At 32.6% G+C, this 21,276-nt stretch overlaps 1 protein-coding gene across 1 annotated transcript; it reads left to right on the top strand.

The window, feature by feature from the left end:
* The first annotated feature begins 10,495 nt into the window (after positions 1–10,495).
* LOC128867180 (jerky protein homolog-like) lies at positions 10,496–19,074 on the top strand. Its single transcript, XM_054108275.1, has 3 exons — positions 10,496–10,510; positions 17,587–17,768; positions 18,600–19,074. The coding sequence occupies exons 1-3, from the start codon at positions 10,496–10,498 to the stop codon at positions 19,072–19,074; spliced, it is 672 nt and encodes a 223-aa protein (XP_053964250.1).
* Positions 19,075–21,276: the final 2,202 nt, after the last annotated feature.

Genomic DNA, 21,276 nt, shown 5'->3' with positions numbered 1-21,276 from the left:
AACATCAGGGAAGAGAGTGAAGAGCTCCAAATGAAATAAAACCAACAAAACGTGTCGGTTTCAGTAAAAAAAGGAAATTAAGCTCAGGTTTTTGTGGATTTCAACGGTATTGTGTACCACAAATTTTTCCACGAAGCTCGAACAGTTAATAAGGACTATTAGTTGGGCGTTATGAGGCCTTTGCGTGAAACAATTCGCCAAGAAAAGAAAGACTTTGTGAGGAAACAATTTGTGGATTTTGCACCATGAAAATGCACTGTCGCATAGTGCCATCACTATTTGTGAATTTTTTAGCAACAACGAAATGAATATCATCCAACAGCCTTTAAATTGAACTGAAATGGCTCTATGTGATTTTTTATGTTTGAGCGAGACAAAAAGCCACTACGGGGAACACGTTTTAACAGCCGAAAGGAAGTAATCGAAAAATCGAAGACAGCTCTGATGGCTACTCTGAAAATAGAGTTCGAGAAACGTTGCGAGAGCTGGATTAAACGCTGGTATAAGTACGTTGCAGTGGATGGGGAGTACTTTGAAGGCGATGGCAAACCTCTGAGTGTATTTTTGCCTCCTCATAAAAAACCATTTACACTTCGGAATCGGTTTAAAACTGTAGGTCAATCCATTTGTGTTCGCTTCAAAACTTCATATTCTTGCAGCTGCAAAAATCTAACCAAGTCGCTGTTTCAAAGCATTGGATGAACTTCTTATGCAGGTCATTTGTTAGTTAATATTTTCAAAAAGAATCATATATTTTTTGTAGGTATACCTCATTAATTTCCATTAAGTTCTCGTTAGCAAAGCGGCTAAGATATCTGCAGGTGTCCAAATTATACTCCGGAATCCAATACAGATGGTCATTTAATTTATTTAATTATTTTCAATCACGCTGTTAAATCGTCAGTCATTGGCATGTGTTGACAATATATTGAAAATGAATTTTAATCTGGGAATTTCTCTCTTCCTGGAAGCCTTACCTTAATGGGAGCCTTATGTAATCACCACTGCCCTCGTTGAGTTTCATGTTCAGTTTTTCTACTGGGTTTTTATTGCCTTCGATGTAAAATATTATTTTCCTTTTTTTAAACGAGGCCATAATTCAATGATGTCTTACATTATTGATGTGAGTCGAACCATTTGCGCTATTAGTACAAATAACCTGCTCGGCTGATTCACTTATGTATAGGTACATATATGTATACAGTGGACTACACAAAAATGTTTATTGAAAGTAATATTTTCTTAATTTCTAATATATATATTTTACTTTTACGCTTTTTGACATAGAATTGACTCTCCTAAAGTATATTTTAAATATTTATTTGCATTACACAAGGTGGCGCAAAATTAATCATCCTATGGGAATATTTATAATTTTTGCAAATGGCGTAGAACGTCACTCGTATTTGACACTTGTCAACTGGACAGCTAAGTATGCGAAAAGACAAGCAATGGAGCGCGTAAAGGTCAAAATAAAAATTCACTCAAAATACTTTTTTTGTTTAATTAAAAAATTATTGAAAATAAAGATTTCTATCGCTCAGAATAAAAATGTCCATCTCACAAAAAATGTTTGTTTTTATGTAGTAAAAAGTTATTCTAAAACAAAATTAGATGACCAATTTGCGCCACCTTGTATTTATATGAAATATAATACTTTGAGAAGTACATTAATTGGTGCAAAAGGGATGTTTTAAAGGGTTTTTGTTGGCAATTTCGATATGATAAGCCAATATTTGAGGAATTTTTTCTAAACACTTTTATTGCAAAATATTGAAAATTGAGCGATTGATAAATGAATCTTCGGAGGAGCACCGAAAAAAAAAATGTTTTGAGATGTACAACCTAAGTTGCACAGAATCGGCTGTACAGAAAATGCCTTTATTACAAGGGATGCTACTCGGGGTATTTTTCGGGGTATAACTGGAAGGATTTTTCGATTTTCCAATTTCTCATAGCTTGTGGAAGCTAAAAAATCGATTTTTGCTAAAAAAAAAGTGGGGACATCTTTTAATGTAAAATTAATAATTATTAAAAAAACGAAAACAAAAAACATCTCCCAGGTATACTTGATGATCTATATGAAGAGTGTTGCGCAACAATTCAAAATAATTAGTAAATTTTGTGTTATGACTTAAACGGATTTCAAAAATAACAAGAAAAACGCTTTAGAGTCGAGCCGGTATAGAAACCCGGTCTGTCGTAGCGACCACCCAAATACTCGCAAATTCGTAAATTTTGCTTCGATTGACTTGAATTCATAATTCCTACATTCAACATAAAAAAAATTTAAAATAAAAAAAATTAAAAATAACAAAATTAAAAATATAAAAAGTATAAAACCCTTTAACTGGTTTCCGAAGTACTGCCAAGAAAGGACATTTCAAATATTTTTTGTTTTCACTTATTTGATTTATATGCCTCTAAAAAACTCACATTTTGTCTCTAAATTTTCGGTTCATTAAAAAAAACCATCGTCTACACCCTTTTGCAACTCACTGTATATGCCTCCGCGCGCCTGCACTGCTTTTACGACACTTTCACCACTGAAATGGCTATTACCTTCAAAGAAACGATACATGCAAGTAGATATATGATTTCATCCAAGCGACCAACGCACTACACATTTCAGTTTGAGTAATGGGGAAACATGTACGTAGAATGATACATACATATGAATGTGTGTGAGTGTTTGTGCGAAAAAAAATCACTTTATAGTTATTGTTATTGCCATTGTAGTAATCAGCGCATTTCATGATTGTGAACCAGTATCATTATAAAGTTAAGGATACCTGTGGGTGTGTCTTTAGGATGCGCGTGTGCGCGTACTTACTTCATTGTAGTGAAAGGATTCTATGCATACATACACATATATTTTAGAAAATGTTGGAAAAGTTGAAGCAAACCGACAGTGATTATTTTATTCATATGCCAGCACAATAATGTCTTCGACAATAATGACTTTAATCGTAGTCGTTATGATCTGATGTGAAAGCGAACACATTGCAACGACGTTGGCACCATTTCTATTTCTATTTTTCAATATTAAAAATCAATAAACGCATTTCAACTTGACATAACTTTTAAACAGCTACGCTGACGCATTGCTATTGCTGATTTTATCAGCAAACAGCTTTCTTTCTTTTGGATGAAAAGCCAATGGAGTAAATGTTTTTTTTTTTTCGTATAAAATTCGCTTTAACCCGGTGAGCTCTGCTGCGCTCTATACATTGAGAGATGTGATTTTTGAATGGAAAAATGGATTTTAATTATGGATTTAAATTGAAGCCGCACACTTGAAGAGCCTACCCTCGAAGCTAAGATACTTACTTATTCACAGAAAATTGTAGTGTTTTGAAATGAAGCGGCAGATCTGAAATGTCGGTTTCATTGAAATTCGATTCAGAAATATATGTACTATATATTCGTATATATGCGATCCTCTAACTCCTATTTGGAGCATAGAGCATCAAGCACTCCTCTTCGCCAACGGACACAGTTTTTTGGTAGGAATCTTAGCTGCTGTTGAGCGCCGCCAGGTGGTACGTGGTAGGAAAACATTATCTTATTTTTAAATAGTGGTGTCCTCGATTTAATATTGCAATATTTTTTACTGCAGGTCGAATGTTACAAAGATGTTATGTGTCAATGTTCCGAAATAAAATAAATTTATAAAAACTTGTCTATAGCGCCAAATTTTGGTTTAAACTACTCTCTTGCACACAACTAAATAAAGGGTGATTTTTTAAGAGCTATAGGAAAGTTTTTCAAAAAAAACACACGTAAAATTCAGAAAAATGCATGAACTTTTTATTTAAATCGATAGTACATATAATTTAATGTTTGAAGATTATTTCATGCAAATGTTGACCGCGACTGTGCTTCAAATGGTCCATCCGCTTAGTCCAATTTTGGCATACTCTTTCCAATGTTTCGGCCGGTATCTCACATATAAATGCTTTAATGTTGACTTCCCACGCGTTAATTGAAGCAGGCTTGTCTGAATAGGCATGAGCTTTAACATAGCCCCACAAAAAATAATTTAAAGGCGTTATATCGCACGATGTGGGTGGCCAATTGACAGGTTCCGAACGTGAAATAAAATGTTCACCGAACTCGCCTTTCAACAAGTCCATTGTTACGCGTGCTGTGTGGCATGTGACACCGTCTTGCTGAAACCACATGTCATGCAAGTCAAGCTCTTGCATTTTGGGCAAAAAAAAGTTGGATATCATTTCACGGTAGCGCTCACCATTCACAGTTACGAAATAAAACACGAAACGTGCGTCAGCTGTTTAAACCAACTGTTTAAAAACATAATAGCTAAAAAATCACCCTTTACATACATTCCACATGTAAATGTAATCGGGCCATAAAGACAATGTTTAGAAATACAACGACTTTGGTGCTGCCTATTGGCCAATTTTCGGCCAAAAGGTTTATTTTCTTTTTTAGCAACATTAACACTAGGACTTTTTAACAAGTTTTGACAATTAATTTTTGAAATATTTTTTTAATGACGATATGGTTAATTCTCCTAAAAACACCATAAGAATCCAAGTTTCAAACTGTGCAAATATTTCAATGATAAGCGCTAGACAATGATTTCACAACAATTCAATTTTGTTAGGGGGAAAAAACAAAGAAGAGAAGGAAAAGAATGTGTAAGAATTAAGTCGCCACATAACGTGAATAAAGGTGATGCCAGATTTGATAAATAATTTTTAACACAAACTTTATGCAAATTGCAAAAAAAATTCAACAAAATTTCATTAAAATGTCAGAACTTTTAGGTAGAATTTAAAAAAATGCAGCCCATTGAAATTTCGCATAATAAAGTCCGTGCTTCAAGTAACTCAAAATAGTGTGTATTTTTGAAATTTGTTTTTTGCGGCGGTCTGGGCATTTTTTCTTCGTAATGAATACACATTTTTTTTTTAATGGAAGAAAAGAACCAGCACAGTACGTAAAATAATTGGCAAAAATCCAGGCAATTTTTGAGCTACTTGAAAGTTGCACTTTATTATGCTAAAATTCAATGGACTAAAATTAACAACTGCATACCTAAAATTAAAAAACAAAGTTTTAATTTTTAATGCAAAAAATTTTTTTTTTTTATTTCCATTTAAATCTCAAATTTTGTTTTGAATGAAAAGTTTGAAATTTAAGTGGAAATGGAAATAATTTTTTTTTTTTAATTTTCTCAAAAATTCAAACTTTGGTTTTTAATTTCCTTTAAAATTTCAAACTTTGCTTTTTAATTCCATTAAAATTTCAAACTCGGTTTTTTAATTTCCATTAAAATTTCAAACTTGTTTTTTATGATAATTTTAGATATGCAGTTTTATAGCCCATGGAATTTTTATTGAAAAAATTAATTATATACATTTTAATTAATTAAAAAAAAATCGTATAAAAATTTTAAAATAAAAAAAATTATAAATTAAAAAAAAAGTTATAAATAATCAAAAAAAACAATTTTTTATTTTTTATAATTTTTTTTATTTTATAAAATATACACTTATTTTAATTATTTCAATTTTTATTTTAGTGCGGGGCGTTTAAGGAGTTGGGTTTTTTTTAAAGATATGTAGCAATAATTTTATTGTATAAAAGTTTTTATTATTGGATATTACAATGTTTAAAGAAAAAAAAAGGCTTTGTTTGTGTAAAAATATTTAAAAATGGCGGAGTTATGGCGTTTTCCCCCAAGACCCTTTTTTTGGAAGAGGCTTGCGGTGGACGCGATTCAAGTCCACCAAGTCAACTGAAATCAAAAAATCGAAAAGATTTCATTAGTATAGGGTTATATCTTCTTAGTGAACGATCAATATATTAAATATTTTGATTTTTGTGAAAATAGGAACATGTTTTTAAAAAACTCCACTTCTACAGTCCTAAAATTGGCATTAAAAAATTCATATCTGCAAAATAAAAATTTATACATAAAAAGTTGATCGTTCACTAAGAGGCGACATCAATTACGAACAATTTAAAAAAAAAATTATAAAAATCGGTTGAATACTTTTTTTGCAATCGCGTCCACCGCAAAAGCATTTTTGGAAAAACACGTTTTTGAGATAATCGCGTTTAAAGTTTCAAGCGCCGCATGAGGCCGTACGCTCAGGACGTGACGACGCACAATTTAAAACGCTGTAACTTTCGATCTATTGCTCAGATCTCTATGAAATTTTTGGAAAATGTTCTCAAGGGATTGTACTTTACGATAAAGAAATAAAATTTATTTTGATTTTTTTGAAAAACACAAGGTATATAACCCCTTAAAGTAACTACCGTTTAGACATAAAAAAACAACAAGTACATTTTTTCCAAAAATAATTTATTCACTTGAAAGGCCATCCTTTACTCTACTTTTCTACATAATTCCCATTACTATTGAGGCATTTATCGTATCTTGGGACCAGCTTTTTTATGCCACCGTTAAAGAAGATTGCCGCCTGCTTCACAATCGTTTTCACTTTGTCATCATCGGATTGGTACCTAGCGTGAACACAATTTCCAATAATTTAAACGTTCGGACACAATTTCGTAAAGAACACTTCTTGAGACAGCAGGAAACTTTTCAGCTAAGGACGGAATCGTGAATGAATGTGTTCTCTTTCCCTTATTGAATCGGTTCATCGGTAATGACTGAAGGTCTCCCAGTTCGTTCCTCGTCATGTTTGTTTGTGCTGCATCTTTAAAGGTCCTAACCCATTTCCGCCCCATTCCATCACTCATAATGTTTTCACCATACACTTCACTGATTTGGTGATCAATGTCAACTGATTTGAAGTCTTGAGCAGAGAGAAACCGTATTACAGCACGCACTTCACAGTCGGAGGGATTCTCAATAGGTGGACGCATTTTAAAATCACGCAAACAGATGTAGACTCGATCGGATGGTTCTATAATGGCGTCTGTGGCTTCCCAACAGATGGAGCTACACGACGCGCATCCGCTAAACGGCGACCGCAGCGCTGCGGCGACGTAATTTAAAAACGGTACTTACTTTAAAAACACGTCTCGTAGAATGAATTGTATAAATTGTCAAAACATGTTTTTTTTAACGCAGTCTATATATTATGAATTTGAATCAAATCCGGCTCTTGCTAAGACCGCAAAATAAATTTGATTCTCCCATAGTTAATGTGCTGGTATGGGTATATTATGAATATGAATGAAATTTGTACTCTGATTAAAAATTATAGAATTTCGACCCTCTACACCACCAATAGAGTCAATTTTAGGTAAAGCTTTTTTCGGGAGAATTTTTTTGCTACCTGCACAATAAACTCTAAGACAAATATTTGCTATGAATTTAAGCTATACTAGGTAAGCAGTTTTCGAGTCTATAAAAACATACCGACAGACACATGCAGCTTTATTTTTGTAATATATATAAAATGGGAAAAAATGTAATGTGAATACTAAAAGAGAATGATTCTGAAGCCTGCACTCGCCTTTCAAGAGCAAATGATTTATATGATAAGCTGACTAATGACAGAATTTACGATTGAAACTTGCCACTGTCACTCAAGAAAATTTTGTTTATCAATTCTAAAGTATGTATCATGTGCGGATTGGAGTTGAAACCAACGTTTTCCTACACTAACAGCCGTTTTTTCATGAACAATTTTATGTCTTCCAACTTTGGGCCCTTTCAATAATAGTTTAATCAGCAAAATTTATTTTGTCGCCTTCAAAATAGGCTCAATGCCAACGATCCAGTCATCAAAGCAACTTTTAAACGCGTTTGAAGAGATCTTCTTCAGCTCCTTCAGCGAATTCTCCTTAATGGCCTCTATCAACTCAAAGCGTGGTGCGCGGAGTGGCAATTTAACTTTTGGGAAACGGAAAAAGTCACAAGGGCTGAATCCGGTGAATACGGTGGTTGTTCGATGATATTTGTCGAGTTTTTGGTAAAAAAAGTGTTCACAATATGAGCCTTGTGAGACGGTGCGTTATCATGGTGCAAGCTCAATGAGTTTTCTTTCCACAAATCGGGCCGTTTCCTAAGCACATTCTCTCTCAAACGTCGCATAACTTCCATATAGTTAATATTCTTTATTTACCGCAGAGCCATTTGGAATGAATTCCGAGTGCACAACACCAGGATAATCAAAGTAAACGAGTAGCATGGCTTTCACTTTTGACCGACTTTGACGTGGTTTTTTTGGGTTTCAGTTTGTCAAACTCATATACCTACGTCTCATCAGCTGTTATGATGCGCTGGATAAACGTTGAGTCCGAATTCATTTGAAAGAAATTCAACTCTCTTGGAACGATTCGAGCAGCCACGCGTCTCATGCCCAATTGATGGTGTAAAATGTTATGAATTGATTCGTGAGACATGCTAAAGTCACGAGCTACCTCCCTCAAACTTAAATGATGGCTTAATGGTTTTCCAGCACCATTTCCTTGACTTTGTCGACGTTTTCATCCATTGAAGACGTTGATGAGCGACCAGATCGGGGCAAATCTTCCACAATTTCTCGGTCCTCTGCAAAAGCCTTTTACCACTCGTAGACCCGTGTTTTTGATAAATCACATTCGCCATAGCATTTCTGCAACATTTTCAACGATTCGGCACACGAAATCCTGTTCAAAACACAAAATTTAAGACAAATTCTTTGTTCGATATTTTTAGCCATAGGGAAAATCTCAGAGCACTCCTGCGGTTGACTGATATTAAATGACAAAAACAAGCTAACTCACAGATAACGCTCAAACTCTGTTGTATCAACATTCCAGCAAAAAAAAATTTAGACATATGTGGAACGTGCGCTTTTTAAATTAACAATTCCCGATATTTTTTGAGAGAATATAAAATTACGAACGAATTTTCAAAACAAAAGAGGGGTCGATTATAAAAAAACAAATAGAATAAATTCAAACTAACTGCACAGCACAAGAATTCGATCAATTACACCGTACGACAAAAATTCATTTTTTTTGTAATCCAGGAAAAATTTTATACGCACGTGAAACTGAAGGTTTTATATAAAAATGGGTTTGAATTGTAAAGGGTGGTTAAATTTTAAGGGCCGATGTTGAATGTGAACCACACCTAAATCTCAAGTTTTTTCTGCATTTCATTTAACATTTTTCAATTTCAGACTAACTCAACTTGAACTATGGAAAGATACACAATCGAGCAACGCGTTAAAGTTATTCAGGCTTATTATGAAAACGGGCGTTCAAATTAAAATGCATATCGCGCACTTCATCTTCAGTGATGAGGCACATTTTCACCTCAGTGGATTCGTCAATAAGCAGAATTTCCGCATTTGGGCGAACGATAATCCAAGAGTGATTGCCGAAATACCAATGCCGGCGGCATCATTGGGCCGTATTTTTTCCAAAATGAGACCGGTCAGGCAGTTACTGTGAATAGTGTTCGCTATCGTGAGATGATAACGAACTTTTCATGGCCCGAATTGGAAGATATGGATGTGGACGATATATGGTTTCAACGGGACGATGCCACTTGTCATACAGCTATCGAAACAATGGCTCTTTTGCGCGAAAAATTTTATGACCGAATAATCTCACGTCGCGGCGATGTCAATTGGGAGCCAAGATCATGTGATTTGACACCGTTAGACTTCTTTCTTTGGGGTTATTTGAAAGAAAAAGGTGTACGTCGATAAGCCAGCAACAATTCAAGAGCTAAAGGATGAGATAATTCGGCACATTAACGGCATAGAACCTCAATTATGCGTCAGCGTCATCGAAAATTTGGACGATCGGATGAAGGTGTGCCGCCGAGGCCGCGGTGGGCATTTGACCGATATTTTGTTCCATACGTAATTGAGCCATACTAATATTATCATAATAAAGAGAAATGACAATAATTTGCCAAAAAAATTGTATTTTATTCAAAATCAACACCGGCCCTTGAAACATAACCACCCTTTATTATTAATTTAGTTTTTAAAGAACTTTAAATTTTCAAAAAGGAAACGGAAAAAAGCTATCAATTGAGAATAGTTTATTTAACAGAAGGTAAGTTCAACTAAAAAACAGCAAAAGAACATTTTTTTTTTGAAAATATTTAATTTGAAAATTTCAGTGATATTTTAAGGATACATTTTCAAAGAACATTATTATGCTATACTCAACCTGGTGAAAAGCCGCCTATCACTCTTTCATTATATTAACATCAAATATTGAGTAGAAATATTTAAAGCCACTTTTTAAAAATTAAGTCCTTTGAAACTTTAGTCATTTAGAAACTTAAATTTTTGAGTAAGTAAGAAACTGAGTATGCAACGTTTCTAAATAAAAATCTTTAGTTTCACGTGCATATCAATTATTTTTCCGGGATAGTTTTTACTGACCAACTGAGTAATGAGTAAGTGCTTTTATTGACTTCTTTTGTGGCTTCGGTAACCACCACTGAAAATTTTTGTCAAAATTTTTGTATAACATTTTAGTTCCTAAATGCGCCTTTTAAAAGGACTTTTTTGACTTTTCTTAAAAAGTAGTCACAATGACCGTTAAACAGGTAAGCTAGGATATTGAATTATTCTGCAAAAATTATCCTTGCGGAATTCTACTATAGAACATTGCCAATAATATTTCTATCAGAAATCGGCTTACACGTAATATAAATATTTATTTAACCAAAATTTGAAAACTCCAATGTACTATAAACGAATATTAGAAGTGCTGAATTCAATTTTTTCTACAAAAAATGCTATACTCATTATGTACTATCAAGACTATATATTTTCCTTTTTATTTAAAAAATTACTATTTTTTACATATTAATTTAAATAGCACCTTCTGCAAAGAATTCAGCCAAAGATACTCTACATTCCACAGAAATTTATTCTTTCTAAAGAAAAAGAGCAAAGGAAAAAAGTTAAAGAAAATAGCCATCCCATTGCAAAAACCCACATCCAACTGTCGAATGATGACTTCATATAGCTGCAGTAAAATTCTACACACACACATACAAGTCACACTCATTCTGCACAACCTGACCAGCTTCATAGCAAACACATTCGCTCTTACTTCGCGCGCCCCTCAACGAACAAACTATCCAGCAACACAACCGGCCATCAACGACTGGCATCAGCATCACCAACACCTTTATGGAGAGAAGCACGGTGAGAGTAGCAGGTGAAAACAAATTTATTGACACACAAGTGTACCTATACATAGAATCGTCTGCATCAAAAGAGCAGCCATTCACCGCTTTGCCTTCCAAAGAGGCATCGCCGCCTTACACGCTTCCTGTCTGGGTAATAAAATTTTATGTTAACAGCTGCTAAAATGTAGGTACGTCCGCACAGCTATGTTCGCCTCGGCCAATTAGATTGCGGTGGAAATTGCAATGTGGGGTAGCCTTTATTGCATTTTCTTTTCAATTCTTACGACATATTTCTTCTGGCAGATAATCAGGTTAGTTTGTGGAGTTAAACTGATGGTGTATATTTTAATTAAAGTGGGTTTGAGAGCAGTTTTTTTTCTTCTAGAAAATCAAATGGACTGTTAACTGAATGAACGTAGAAGCATACCTAGCTATGAATAGTCACTTTAAGGTGACCCGGTGGTCTAGAAATTTCAAAAACTCGATTTTTTGTTTTTTCGATATTTCGAAAGTTTGGTATCTCAAGAATATACTGTGAAATTTTCATGCGGAAATTCCCAATATTGCCCATTGACACGTGCTCCTTAAACTCATTTATCTCGAAACGAAAGAAAAACTATTCAATTGAATTGTCTGATATTTAATATGTTATTCACAACATGAATGACTATCGCCCCCGTAATAGAATCATATTATTATTTCAATAATTTCGTATTTTTTTTATTAAGAAACAGAAAAAAACCCGATTTTTAGAGTGTCAAATTCAAAACCGCGCCATTTTTTTTTTTTTTTTTGACTTCATAGCTACAGCCATACTGATTAATTTTTTTTTTTGTTTTTGTGTTTCAGATAAATATAAGAGCCTAAATGGACAACACCGTCCAGGTCCAATTTTTCGGAAGGGTCAACTTCAGCGCCATTTTTAAAATTATTCAAATTAAAAAAAAATCTAAGTTAGTTAAATAAAGTTAGTTAGTTCAAGGAAGTTAAATAAAAAGCTTAAAAAAATGTAAATTTCGTTTTTCATTTTTTTTATTGTTAAAAAATGTCCTGAAAATTTTCGAGGTCTAGAGCACTGGGACCCCTTAAGAAAATTGTAATACACAGGCACTATTGTTCGTACAGGTCGCCCTTTCTAACAGAGCAATAATAAAATAACATCTTTTTATAACAGTTTGGAAATAAACTATTTACATAGATGATAGTCCGTTTTACTATACCAACACAGCCACCCAACTTTTTTCGATGTAGTGTTTCAGTTGCAGTTCACTAAAGGTTACTAGAATAGAAATCATACTGGGCTTGATTTAAGGGGGTAGTAAAAAAAAATTCGACGTTGTTACCTGCGAAACTTTATTAGCTGATGAAATCAATTTGGTTTTTTGATTTTAGTTGATCCAGTAATGAGTTCTGAGGGACACCGCAATAAAACTTTTTTATGAGACGTCCGCGAAGATTCGCTGCCACCAACTCATTTCTTCATAAAAATCAATGAAAATTTCACACAATATTCTTTAAATATGACTTTATAATGAAGTAATTTTAAAATTTTGAATAAATCAACTGTGTCGACAAAAAAAATTTCGAAAAATATGCTTGTTTTACACCGAATTAACCATACTACCCCCTTAAAAAATTTGGTAAATCGCATGAAAAAATAACTGCAAAAGAGTCCTTAAGGTGTTTGTCCACTTTTTAAAGTTTACTGATTTTGCTTAAAATAAAATGTAGACTCTGTTGAGCCAAAAAAGTTTTAAATTTTAATTAAAATTTTGTTTTGTTATTTTTATCTTTTTTCAGTGCTCTCTTAGTCCTACATCCACTCCACTTAAAAAAACTTTTCAAGGTATATGTGCCACTTTTATAGGCATACTGATTTTGCTTGATATAAAACCTAGACCTTTTTGAACCAAAGATAAACAAAAATTTTAATTGAAAATTGTATTGTTATTTTTCACCTTCTTTCAGTGCTCGTCTAGTCCTACATCCACTCCGCTCCCTATTCTTACTCCCACAACTACTTCTACCCCTACTCATATTTGTACTCCAATTTTACTCTTCAAAAGTATGTGTGTCTAATGTGTATGTGCCTTGAAAGAAACACACATATCTGGTTGGACATCAGCTATGATAATATTGCACTGAAAGACAATGAGCAAAGATTTTACAATAGTTCATCAGAAGTGGTCTTTGAAGGAAGAAATCAAAGTAGTTCGGGAGGAACTAAATCGGTACCAGAAGCAAAATGACGAATTAAGGCTGTATACAAAGAAAGAAATATTATTGTATTTCTGATATTATCCTATTTTCGATTGGAATAGCTAATCGAAGCTAATCGTAACCCATATAAAGTTTAACAATCATCTAACTCTTGTTAGGCGTAGAAAAATGCTGGGAATAAACTGTCCCCATTAAACTGTCCACAGCGTCGATTTCGAGCCCATTTGTTCTAACAGAATTTGAACTTAATATTTCCCCTCCAGTATCAAGGCACCGTAGACCTCTTTTTTAAAACCATATTGAAGAAATCACGAGCTTAGTGGACCAGATTGACTATTAAGCAAAATTTTAACTCTCATTCCAGCACTTTCGATGTATCGGATCCGCTTTTCCCACCAAGAAAACGATACTATCCTCTCTCTGTAAATCACTGGCAATGATATATCTCTAGCTTTTTATTAAGCTGAAGAATTTCTTTCTATATCTGAACATTTTTAGACCTTCACAAACTGCTGCTTTTCTTGGGCCAGCGTCAAAACCAAAATGTTACATAAATCAAGCGCACTGCGGTCCACTTGCCGTTTTGGAGTGAGGAGGGTTATTAATAATACCTAATAATAATATTTTCTTTTATAATTTGATTTGCTTTCATTTAGTTATAGAATAAATAAAATTCTGATATATGTAATTTTTAAAACTAAATTCACAAGTCTAGCAATAAATTTAAAATAAAATAATTTAAAATTAAATATTAAATATTTTGAATCGCTTACTTTTTAATTTTATTTCACTTTTCCAACTCATCCCAAACTGGTGATTTATACCCCAAACTGGACTAGATGTTTTTAAGTCTATTATGAACTAGTTCATTAACTGCTAAAATACTGATGTAGGGGCTGACAATTAACACTGATGCTGAAAATATCATTTCCTAGTTTTGAAAAAATAAAATGAAAGATGCGTTCGCTAGACCAACTAAATAGTAGTAAGTTAATTCAGAACTAGTAAGTTTGACTGCTGGGAAATTGAAATTTTATATTCTGTCAAATTTAATAATACATAGCTTTTTTTCATGCGACAACTAACACATACTTTTACAGCTCTACAATAGTTATGTGATAGTTTTGAAAAGCAGCATCAGCCACTTCTAGCTGTTGCTAATCAAATTTTTAGTGGTGTAGGCAATTTTTATTGCTGTTTTCTCTTAGTGACAAGTCGCTTGACAGTTTCATCATCAAATTAGTAAAATTGAATTTCAAATGTGAAATGTGAAATGGCCACTGAAAGCCAAACATTTTGTAGGCCAAGCACGTTCGCCGTTGTGTTTGAACAAGCAGCAGGCACATGAAAAGCAAGCAACGGTGAATAAAATGTGAGCATTGGACGGTGAAGGACTGAGTTAATTTCATTTCCGCCAACCCATGCTTCTGTCGCCATTTCAATAACGCTCTGAAAAGGACCATTTAATCAACTTATATGCATATTACGTATACGCCCCCCACTACCATATTACCGATCTCGGTGAGCAAATAATCAAATCAATTTTGTTATTTACAATTAAATTAAGCTCAATCAATGCACAGCAAATGGAAGGCTTGTCTGAAACTACATGCATACACACTCAAATGCTCACACACTCGCACACTTACGCGTTTAAGCGCTCTCCACTTTACCACAGCTTAACTCAATTCCTGTGATTTGCCTTTACCAATTCAGATAACATCAAATTGCCCTGATTGAATACATTAACCTTTCCACTTTCCTTATCGGCTGACTAACTGACTGATTGCCATAGCGTTAGTGATATGCACATCTCCGTGCTAACCACATCCCCCGCAGCGCCACTTTCGGCGTCGCTCATCCACCTTCAAATGCGTGCGGCGCGATAAAATCCGAAATTGAATTAATTTGTTTGTAGTCAGGCATAACGAAATAATAGCAAAACAATTGTAGCAACAACAATGGCAAAGCCTGTTAGAGCAGAAAGAGCGCGAAAACGTCGTGCGAGAGTTGGCAACCACCGTAGCAATCGCAATAAAATACGAATTTGCGGCAGGCAAATCACTTCGAACAGGATGCCAACGATTGCGGTGTAAAATTAGTTGTAATTGGTGGGTTGGCTGGCACATCATTGCAAGTGTGGCAAGCGGGAATGGTGCCTAGTTGAAAGTTAAAAGCGCCAATGCCTAATATTTTGCTGCTGCACAAGTGAAAAGACTGCACGAAAATTGGGTCGTACAGAGAATAATTCCATAAAGTGGTTACTTTTATTAGATTTCTAGGAAAATGCATAATTTGTTTTGTTAAATTTATATAAGTTTAGAAAGTCAAGAAAAGATAAGTCAAGAAAATGGGCTCTCATGAACCAAATACTGTTCATCCTGTAACTGGATGCCTGTGGCAAAAGAAGCTACGCACACAGAAAGTAGAGAAAATTGGTTGTGTTGTTGGCAAGCTAAGCCTATAATTATACAGCAGCTCTTTGAACGTCATAGCATAAACAGCTATCCTGCTCTGAGCCCTCTTGCTTATGGTTGGTCACACACTATTACACGAACTTCTTCTGTGATTCCCAATTAAGGCATCGATTTAAAAATGTATTTATAAAATTGTTTTTTTTTTTTTAATTTTTGTTCTTTGTTTTGTGTGTATATTAAATACGCATTTTTCCTTTCACGCTGTTCACTGTAATTTGCCACGTCAAATCCCTAATCGTTAGTCATTTGTCGTGATTTTCAGCAATTTTCATCAGCCACTCTGCATGTAATTACTGTACCGCTGGGACTGCGTTAGAAATAATGGCACTTTGATGACTTCATTGCGCCACATGAAACTTTTCAATTATCCATTGATTCAGGTAAATCAAAATATTTGGAGACAAAAGTAAACAATATTGAATAAGGTTTGTAATAATAGAGCAATTAAAATGCAAAAAAATTAGGAAAAAATTGAATCAGTTCCGGCAAAAACAATGAAAATGTACTGTAAAAAAGCTGTTTCTTAAAAAATATATTTAATTACAAAAATGTTCCTTTCAATTTGTAAACTTTGTAAACTAATACAAAGTTTTATTGAAACAAAAAAATTAAAGGTAATAGAAAAAAATGTATTCATAATAAAACTTATTAAAAAGCGAACTAACAATTTCGTTAAACAAAAATTATAAAAACAGTTTTTTCAAAATAAAATGTATAAAAAAACCATTAATTTTTAATTGATTTTAGATTGATTGTAGAAAGAACATTAAAAATAAAATTTATAAAAAACATTATAAAAAAAACAATTTATTCAAATAGTATTTATAACAAAAACATTAAAAAAATTTTATTCAAAATAAAATTTATAAAAAAACCACTAAATTTGTTTGTAAAAATTTTGTTAAAAAAATGTATTCCAAATAAAATTTGTACAAAGAAGTTCTTTATTTTACAAAAATGAAACACTATATAAAATTATTTTCATATATAAAATTATTTTCATATATAAAATTATTTCTTCAAAAACAGTTTTATATACAGTAGACGCTCACAAATTAGAACTCTTAGTAATTAGAATTTCCAGAAATTAGAATCAACTTTTTGAATACATTACACGCTCTGAAATTAGAATTTTCGAGCGTAACATAAATAAATTGGGGATTCCCCTTTTTATATCTATTTTGCAACAAAAAAACAAAATACGCTCTGAAATTACAATAGAATCGAAAATTCAAAAATTTATTCATGTTACGCTTGGTGGCCGTTGGATTTTCGTCGCTATCTGTACAGTTTTTGTTAGTTTTTGTTTGAAATTCGATTCGCGTGCACGTGTTTCGGCATTGTTTCCTTAAAAGTAAAAGTCGTTCGTTGAAATGCCAAATAAACGTAAGAAAAATACTTTGTCTTTGTCGATGAGATGGGGCTAATGGAGTCACAAATATATAATGTAGATGAAACCGGATTATTTTACCGCTGTTTACCTGACAAAACATACGTCTCTCTTTTCGAGAAAACCGCCCCCGGGTATAAAATCCAGAAGGAACGAATGTCAGTGTTACTTGGTGTAAATGCTGATGGATCACATAAATTAATGCCATTAGTAATTGGAAAAGCAAAAAAACCAAGAAGTTTCCAAGGATTCAATAATCCACTCCATTACAACTTTTCAAAAAATGCTTGGATGACATCTCGGATTTTTCATGATTGGTTTCACAAGATATTTATTCATGAGGTAAGAAAAAACTTTGTTTTTAGGTTCAGTAATTCCAAAATATTTTCAATTCACAGGTGATTCGTTTCTCTCAGGAAAATAATTTGCCTCCGAAGGCAATTTTGCTAATTGACAACTGCTCTGCTCATGCACCAATTGAGAAACTTCAAAGCGACGATGGAAATATAATTGCATTTTTCTTTCCACCAAATGTAACAGCAACTTTACAACCAATGGATCAGAATCCTATTAAGGGGTTGTACGCAGTTATGACTTTCAAAAAAATCGATTTTTTTTATTGCATTTTTGTAATGTACATATATTCAAAAGTATACGCACGAAATTTGAAGTAGATCTAAGCAATACTTTCGGAGTTATACCTAAATATGTAGAGATGCCTCGGCACGTTTTAAGGTAGGTATTGAAACTTTAAACGTGTTTTTTTCAAAACGGCATTTTTCAAGTCGGTGTACACGATATCTCGAAAACGGCTTGTTTGATCGGTCAACCGTTTTAACTCAATCTTTAAAGATACATTTTCTAGTAATTAATCGTTCCTTTTGTAAATATGATACTTATTTTCCATTTTATAATCAATTTACGGCCAAATTTTAACGTAAAAATCGAAATCATTTCTTTTAAAAGCTGCCATTTTGTGAAAATTCACTATTTTGATTAGCCGAACGATTAATTACTAGATAATCTAATACATTAACAAAATTTGTTTGGTTTTTTGATTTCAGATAATCCAATCCTGAGTTACGATGTACACCGTAAATCGTCTTTTTTTAAAGGAGGTTCCAGAAATCGCCTGCAGCGCGCTCTATAATCAACATTTTCATAAATAAAAAATTTTGTTACGTTCTTGAAGGATGCTTTTATAACCGCCAAAAATTTTCAAATTAAAATATTCTGAAGTTTCTTCAGGATAAATCCTTGACAACCCGTCTTTTATTTGCTTCATAGCTGCGTATAACCCCTTAAGTTAACCAAGCTAAACTACAGAAGTATGCTTCTTTCTCAATTAATTGCTCCTTTTCAATTCGAAATGCAATCATGCTATTAAAGCAAGCTTGGTATGATGTTCCAGAAAGAGTAATAAAAAGTCCTGGTCAAAGTTGAACAACTGGGACTCTGATCAGTATGAAAGTGATGACGATAATGTGCCACTAGCACAGCTACTGCAAAGAGATCAAGACTGCAATGGAGCCCTTCAGGCAGCTCAAGCACTTTTAACAGAAATAGAGCCAACTAATAACATTAGCATACCAGAAATTGAAATATGGATCAATGATGTGCTTGATGACGACCCTGCACATGATCTCAATAGCGATGATGAGTCTTCAGGTAGCAGCGAATTTGATGACCGGGAGGTCTTACCAGTTGTATCTACTTCTACAGCCATTGAAAGCGTCAATAATTTAATAAAATGGTGTACTTATAGTGAATCGTTTTCCGCAAAGCACACAAGCAATCTGCTAGCTCTTCGCAATGAGATTGTTATTGCAGAACCAAATAAAAGGAAGAAGCAAACAGCAATAATAGACTACATGCCTGCAAATTAGTTACGAAGTTTTTGATTAATTTTTGGCTGTTTTAATGTATATTTATCGATCTCTTATGTATTTTTGATAAAAAAAAATATATTTACTGTAATTGGAGTTTTTGTTTTTTGGACCTTTTTTTGACTTAGCGCATAAATACATATATGTATATTGGATTGTTACCTTATGTTTTCTCGTTTTTATGAATAAAATTTAGTAAGACAAAATTTCATTGTAGTTTTTCAATGCAAATTGACTTAAATTTTAAGGTTTTATTAAAATAAAAAAACGTCCAGGAATTAGAATTTTTCAGAAATTAGAGTCACCCTAAAACCAAAGTGGTTCTAATTTGTGAGCGTCTACTGTATATATAAAAAGAAAGCATTTTAGAAATATAAAAAAAGAATTATGTCTAATCTGTTTCGTCAAAACTATAAAATAAATATAATAAAATATTTTTCGTTAGAAAGTGTTTGCGGATTTACTTTATATTTTTATTTCTGCAAAAAAAATATTGGTTTTGAGTTCATATAAAATTCAAATTAGGCTATTTTGAGACAAAAAACCTTTATTATGAAATGTTAGCATTCCAAAAATATAAAAAACCACAAATATTTTAAGAAAGTAGTTAAATAAATAAAAGTAATATAGTTTAAAAATTGAAAATTTTTCATGCTTCAAAAAAATTATTATTGTATTTTTATTCAGCACAAATTTTAATCATTTTTTTTAATAATTTTTTTTAATAAAATTTAAGCATTTCAAGACAAAACAACAAAACAATTAAAAAAACGTTAGGTATTTCTGAAAAATTGTTATTTTCGAAAAATTTGTAAACTTCGCAAAATTTATACGTTTCGAAAAATATTATAACTTAAGTTCTCCTTCTAAATTCCGTCTAAACTTAGCGATTTCCAAAAAATTTAAGAAAGTATTTCAGAAATACAAAAAAAAATACAAAAATGTAGCTGTGCCAAAAAAATTTTTTTAAAAAATGTTTTGAAAAAAAACTTACATCATTTACAAAACGTATTTTTCCTTTTCGCGTCTTAAGTATTCTTTAAACGCAAGATACAAAAAATAAAACTGCGCTTTTATAAACAAACAAACCAAAATTTGTTAAAAAAAAATTATTTAATTTAAACTAGAGCATTTCGGAAAAAAATTTAAATATTTCAAAAATGCATGAATACACGTTAAAGTTTTATTGATTATTAATTTTTATATTTTTTAAAATTTCTGATTTTTTAAATTTAATCTTTTTTTAAATTTTATTGTTTTATTACTTTTTAAATTTTATTATTTTTAAAATTATATTATTTTTTAATTTTTATTATTTTCAAATTGTTTTTTTTTTTTTAATTTTATCATTTTTTAAGTGTTATTATTTTTTAAGTGATTCTATTTATTAAATTTTATTATTCTTAAAATTTTATTCGTTTTTTAATTAATTTTTTTTTTCGTATTATTTTTTAAATTTTATTTTTGTTTTTTTAAGTGTTATTATTTTTTAGTTTTTATTCTTTTTAAAATTTTATTATTTTTTTAAATTTTATTTTTTTAATTTTATTTTTTTCTTTCATTTTTTTTTTTAATTTTATTATTTTCTTAATTTTTTTCATTTTAATTTTATTATTTTTTAAGTGTTATTAGTCTTCCATCACCACCCTTGCTATTCTCCTGTTCACTCCCAACCAGGGAAGAATGGAAGACAAATCTAACCGAAATCGATGGCCCTCTGATTATATATACAGATGGTTCAAAACAAGACGGCAAAGTGGGATTTGGAATCTTTTCCAATTCCCCTCACATCAATCTATCATTTAGATTACCCGACTACTGTAGCGTATTCCAAGCGGAAGTATGCGCTATCTGGTATGCTGCGAAAACTCTCTTAGAAAATAGAATATCACTAGAGGATATCGGCTTTTTCACTGACAGTCAAGCGGCCGTTCGGGCACTCAGCTCCTCTTATACCCACTCAGATGTGGTTCGATCCTGTCTCTTATCTCTTAACGAGATAAGTGTTCAGAATTCTGTCCAAGTTATCTGGATACCGGGTCACAGTGGATTCGAAGGTAACTGCAAAGCTGATGAGCTCGCAAGAGCTAGAGCTGCGCAATCAAATGTTAGTAACTTACCCACAATCCACATTCCGCTCGCAACATGTAAAGTGCTCATTGATCGAGAATTTCACAGCATTGCTGATCGGAGGTGGCGAGT

This window comes from Anastrepha ludens, chromosome 6 (assembly GCF_028408465.1).
Source record: "Anastrepha ludens isolate Willacy chromosome 6, idAnaLude1.1, whole genome shotgun sequence".
NCBI classification, from domain to species: Eukaryota; Metazoa; Arthropoda; class Insecta; order Diptera; family Tephritidae; genus Anastrepha; species Anastrepha ludens.
The sequence above is the reverse complement of the archived record's forward strand: the minus strand, read 5'-3'. Positions and strand labels throughout refer to the sequence as shown.

What these genes read in the sequence shown, in the direction of transcription:
- LOC128867180 (XM_054108275.1), top strand. An exon ending in CAGAATCCTATTAAGGGGTT is followed by an intron (nt 17,769 to 18,599) that starts GTACGCAGTTAT and finishes ATGATGTTCCAG; the next exon opens with AAAGAGTAATAAAAAGTCCT.